General features: G+C 46.1%; 1 protein-coding gene across 1 annotated transcript; it reads right to left on the bottom strand.

Annotated features, from left to right (window-relative positions):
- Nucleotides 1-170: 170 nt before the first annotated feature.
- On the bottom strand, nucleotides 171-3949 carry SARC_06116 (hypothetical protein; the record flags this gene model as incomplete). Its single annotated transcript, XM_014299986.1, has 5 exons — nucleotides 171-382; nucleotides 668-800; nucleotides 2306-2490; nucleotides 2814-2947; nucleotides 3637-3949. Coding segments are annotated over 5 exons (977 nt in total), but the record flags the coding sequence as incomplete, so codon positions are not given.
- Nucleotides 3950-5659: the final 1710 nt, after the last annotated feature.

Raw genomic sequence — 5659 nt, 5'->3', positions numbered from 1 at the left:
ACACACACACACACACACACACACACACACACACACACACACATATATATATATATTGTGACACACACACACACACACACACACACATATATATATATATTGTGCAAGATACATGTATAAAGTTGTATAAATATATATGTAGAGTTAATACGCTTTGTGTTCATTTTAATTCAGTACATTAGTTGCATACTCACCGCGATAGATTGTTGATGCATCCACACCAGCCCGCTCGCATTGGGACCAAAGCTCGATTCTTGTGTGTTTGCTGCGCTGGAGGGTTGCTCTAGGTGTAATGGCGGATCGATATCTAACAATACTTTGGCATTCTCATCCATCCGCCATACAATCTCTCCTTGCGGTTTAATCACCGATAAAACCAAATCTGTGAAGAAAGTTCAAAAAATGTAGTCCCAAATATTGGGCCTTTTTAATGTCACACTCAGGCGGTTCAATTGTTCAATTGCACATGCAGCCATTCTTATCATTGGTTCCTCTCACGCGCATAGGTAATCTTGGATCCATCCGTAGCAATATCCACTCGTTTGAAGGAAACGTCTTCTTCAATGTCTCTAGCAGCGTATCAGTGCTCTTGCGGAAGCAAGTAGACTAGACTAGTACATCCAGCGATCTAAAGAGAAACAAGTGGTAAATTCGCCAACAAACATACTCGTTTTGTCTCGGTTGTAAAAGTCCTTTTGGCACGAGATCAACCCGAACCACTCGCGCGATAATTCCACCACAGCCGAAGACGTATTAGCCATCAAAGATTCGTACAGCATCAGCCATAACGAAGGCTCTCCCTGTTGAAGTATAGGTACAAGCCTGAGTGACCGGAGGCTCTGTCTGTCAGAATATACACAGATGCGAGACTGAAATATCTGACACTCTACACTGTGTCAGATATTTCGCAAATAATTGTACTGCGAGACTGAAATATCTGACGCTGGAATTATTTACAGAATTGTCAGACGTAAACACAGAGTAGTACGTTGATATAAGCACCTACACTCTGGAAATCCCCCACGCGCTGGGGCTGAGAGCATCTCCAAGCATCAACCGAACCAAGAACTAAAGTCAAAACGGAACTGCCAAGCAATCGAAATAAAACTCGATCGCCAAACGGACCAATTGTTATAGTTTAGAAAAACATTGAACGGTCTACGGAGTCTTCTACGCGAAAGTCCCATTGAACGAACTTGCACTCAGGATAATCAACTCCCACGGATTGTCCGAGCGGCGAGTTATGAACTGAAACAGAATGAGAACTGGCAGGCATACACTACGAATGGTGTCCACCCCCTAACAAACATAACACACATAACAAACACAACAAAAATAACAAACACAACAAAAATATCTAACATACCTCTTCTAATTTAGACGAAAGAACGACGTGACGACTCAATATGGGCAGTGGACGCACAGTGGCGTTGTCAACGAACCCAACGATTGACAGCACATCCGATAAGGGCCGCATCTCAGCTGCATATAAAAGCGTGCAACAGACTGCATTGTTGGTATGCATGGGTATTATCTCAGCTGCATATAATAGCGTGCAACAGACTGCATTGTTGGTATGCATGGGTATTATCTCAGCTGCATATAATAGCGTGCAACAGACTGCATTGTTGGTATGCATAGGTATTGGCCAGCATACACACCTCACCCAATACACAGCGCAGCAGAATGAGCAGACAGGCGCTGAGGTTCGTGCGATTTGTCAGTACCAAACTACAACACATCTCTACACGCGGGTGAGTGTAAAGTTCTAGAGCCCTGAATGCATACTTTATATATAGTTCATAAGCTTCCAATGTATGCTAGATATGCAGGTCTCCAGCCTCGCAAACACGCACTCATAAAGCTACTGAGCCTCGGATGAGTGCTTCACCTTGATGTGCTCACTAAAAGCTCTCGCGCCACCGTCAAATATACCTTGCTCTGAAAATCTTTCAATATGATAGGTTTGGAGACATTGCCCACAACTCGCGGTATATATATCGTAAATCAAAGAGTTATAAAAGACTTACCTTCAATAAATACCAATGTAGAGTAAAACAGTCTATACTGTGCTAATACCAACTAGAACTAGTATTACTAAGTTATCATCCAGCTTGCATACAAGTCGGTGAACGTGCATATAGCGGAGGACGCTTGCTAGTGTAGGGCTCGATAGGTGCCATACAAAACCACAACAACGACAGAAAGTTCAAAATATCGATGTTGATTGGCTGAGGGATTTCTTCTTCGGCTGACTACTCCGTCTTAATTCAATGCATACGTCCATCAACTATATCCGCCACACCTCCAGACGCGCACCATTCGTGCTGATGTGGTTCATGATAGAGCCAACAACATCGGTGGAGTTAGCCAACGCATATTCATACTTACTTGATGATTTCAAGCGGAGAGTATACTTCGGCGGGGTCGGGTACAGTGTGATGCGGTCAGTCAAATGCCCCAACGCGAGGTGGCCGGAATAGGGTGTGTCTACGATAAGAAGTGATAGAATGTATATATCACTTATATCAGAAACATGTGTCTTCTTGTTGCGTTCGCGCTGTTACGGATAAATACTTACAATAAATACAGCCTACAACAACGTTCTGGATCTCGCATTTGTCAGTAGTGATTTACCGCGTGGTTCCAAGGTCATTGTACAACTCACTTGATCGAGATTAAGCGACTCAACGCTGGAAGTATCGACCTCCCAGTTGACTAACACAAACAGCTCTCCCCACTTAACACACAGGATTATCACTGACATATACAAATAGCACTGGTTCTCTCGGTAGGCATGGTGACGTCCTTACAGCATGAGCCAGCAAGTGCGTTCATGGGGCTGGTGAGATCGGGAGTTACGTCGGTGGTGTAATTGACACCACATATTGAGCGGCAGAGCAAGGCCAGGGCTGATGGGTTTGGAATGCTCGAGACCTCGATCATGCTGTGTACAGTATTAGATAAGGGATATATTATCAATGGACAAAGAAGCCGTTTACAGTTTGGTGGGTAATAAGTCTACTCTCCAGTTGTCCTAGACACGGGTGAATTGAAGAACAGTTGGCACCAAGACGAACCCCAGATGAGCTATGCACGTTTTATTTGAGATGTGACCCTTCGACGAGCTGTATACACACACCATCGCTGACCTTAACGCATGGTTCTGGTTCTTAACGTACTGCTCTATCTATATAGAGAATACGTAGTGTTCCATAAAGATCGAATCTAAAACCCTAAAACCCTAAAATAAAAGACACATGCAGACGATCATCCGATCCACAGCACTCGGCCAGTTGCCATTGGTTATCATATTCTCTGACCGGCAAGCACCGCTACCAGACTCCACGACACAGGCCTGCCTCGAATAAGGCCGATATAAACAACATGCTGAAACTTATTTCCTATGTCCGCCATGCAAATACCCAGTTGTTATATCGGTGACTATACACTGCACGTTCAACTGCGGCCCGCAAGATGTAAATGATACTATCACAGCCGACTGCGTTCCGAACTTCGGACAGTGTATGGTGCCCTAGTACTTCCCAACACGAAAACCCCGCAGCAAAACGAAAGGCGGAGGCCAAATCCCCACCACACCAAGACCAACCCACCGCGTGGCTCAGCTCAACATACCCGTCCGCCTTCATCAGCTGGCTGGTCGTTGGTGCCTCTGCTTGCCCCTCTGCGGTGTTTGGCAGAGCTGCAGGACCTTCGGTACCCACAGCTCGGTCGTTGCTGCGCACACCTTCGTTGGCGCTGTTGACAAGTGTACCAGGCTCATGCTTCACCTCCGCGGCTTCCGTCTTGATTCTCTTCGCGGGTGGTTCTGGGTCTGTGGATGTACTGTCTAAGTCGCGCTTGGCCGTCGGTGGGGTGGGGTGCCTGACTACGAGCAGATGGAGTTCGCAATATGTGGGCAAGCCATTGGGCTGATTCTGCGGACCGCCTGTGCTGGGAGTGAGTGCCGGTTCAGTGTGTGATGTGATGGTTCAGTGTCTATGTGATGTGCTGGTTCAGTGTCTATGTGATGTGATGGTTTAGTGTCTATGTGATGTGCTGGTTCAGTATCTATGTGATGTGCTGGTTCAGTGTCTATGTGATGTGCTGGTTCAGTGTCTATGCGGTGTGTGCCGAGTGGCATGGTCGATGTGGCGCATGTCTAGGACGATATCCGTGAAGTGTCAACATTGATTCTTTCTCACTACGCACAATTAAGCGCACGGGGTTTGTACCGACAACTGTCTTATCGTGTCATATGCAAGTGATGTATTCCACAGTAAAGAGAACACCATCGTGAGCAAAGATGCTCAACAGCGCCATAGGCTGTATGTCTACCATCATTGAAAAACTCTGGCTACGGTTAAACCGTGCAGTTGGGAAACAGGACACGTCACACTCGTTCAATTGCTCAATCAATATCGGCCAAGCAGCACAGTTTAAGTACAGACCCAAGCCAGGCTCAGCATTCAGAGACATGCATTGAGAATGTTTCAGTACCAAAAGAGGTAGCCAGCGTTAACAAAGCGAGCTCAACGCACAGAACTCAAGAGAGACACACCGTACTGCGCGTACCCTCGAGCAAGGGTGGAGGTTCCTCTCCATGGTATAGTCAATTTCAGGTCTGTCTGCTACGGGAAATGATCACCATAGTGGGTTGTGTTCGATAACAGACTGAACTAGGGGCCGTTGCGTTAAAACAATATACACCCACAGTGGTAAACGTTCAATGCCTTCGATGTAGCGTCTTGTGATGTACCACAGGCGCAAAACGTACGTCTCACACACATAACTTATAAACAATCTGCTGGTGCGGCATCACTGTACTACAGGTCTCTCGCCCACAATCGTTCCTACAGCACCATTCAGCAAGGGACAGCCTTAAGCATACCTTACTAACACACACACAGGTTTGAACGTACCTTCCAGAAGGGCTTCATTGGCTGTCACCAAGACAAAGTGGCACGGTCTCCCAATGGGCACGTTGAGCTGCGTGTGCTCCTGGAATATTCCCGAAAGCGCATCTGCGACACTGCAGGTGGTCTCAAATGAGGTGTCCAGTGCCGATCTGAGTGTACACAACGGACAGGCACATCGTAAGCATTTGTGTGGCTGGGACCGCGGGGGACTGGCACTATGTGCGAGAGGAGCTAAACCCTCCGCGAGATTCACATCACACAGCCCACAATTTATACGGAACACTTTGTAGATAGAATGTACACAGACAAGTGAAGGCAGACCTCACATAATGTGTTGTAAATTCAACTTACATCGCCGACAGGAGTTTATCGTAGTCACGCGTAGCTGCCGATAGTTCGGTGCCCTTTCTGTATAATCCGTTGAATGCAACGGCCCTGAGGTCGTCATTTGGGGTTATGGACCTCAGAGCTCTAACCAGCTGAGTGATAGCTGCATTCGTGAAAGTAGGTTAAATGAGAACGCGCGTTTGAAACTCAATCGACACTACGAACGTAGGTGGCTTTTGAACACATATCTAAATATGTCGTGGCGATTGGAAGAGCAGATCACTCGTTGTGAGGTTCAGCAAATGCACTTGACTATGTATACTTCGCCATAAAAATAATTAGGATATACATACATACATACATACACACATATATATATATATATTTATATATATATACACATACATACATAC

This window comes from Sphaeroforma arctica (genome assembly GCF_001186125.1).
Source record: "Sphaeroforma arctica JP610 unplaced genomic scaffold supercont1.424, whole genome shotgun sequence".
NCBI classification, from domain to species: Eukaryota; class Ichthyosporea; order Ichthyophonida; genus Sphaeroforma; species Sphaeroforma arctica.
Note: the sequence above shows the minus strand (reverse complement) of the source record. Positions and strands in the feature narration are given on the sequence as shown.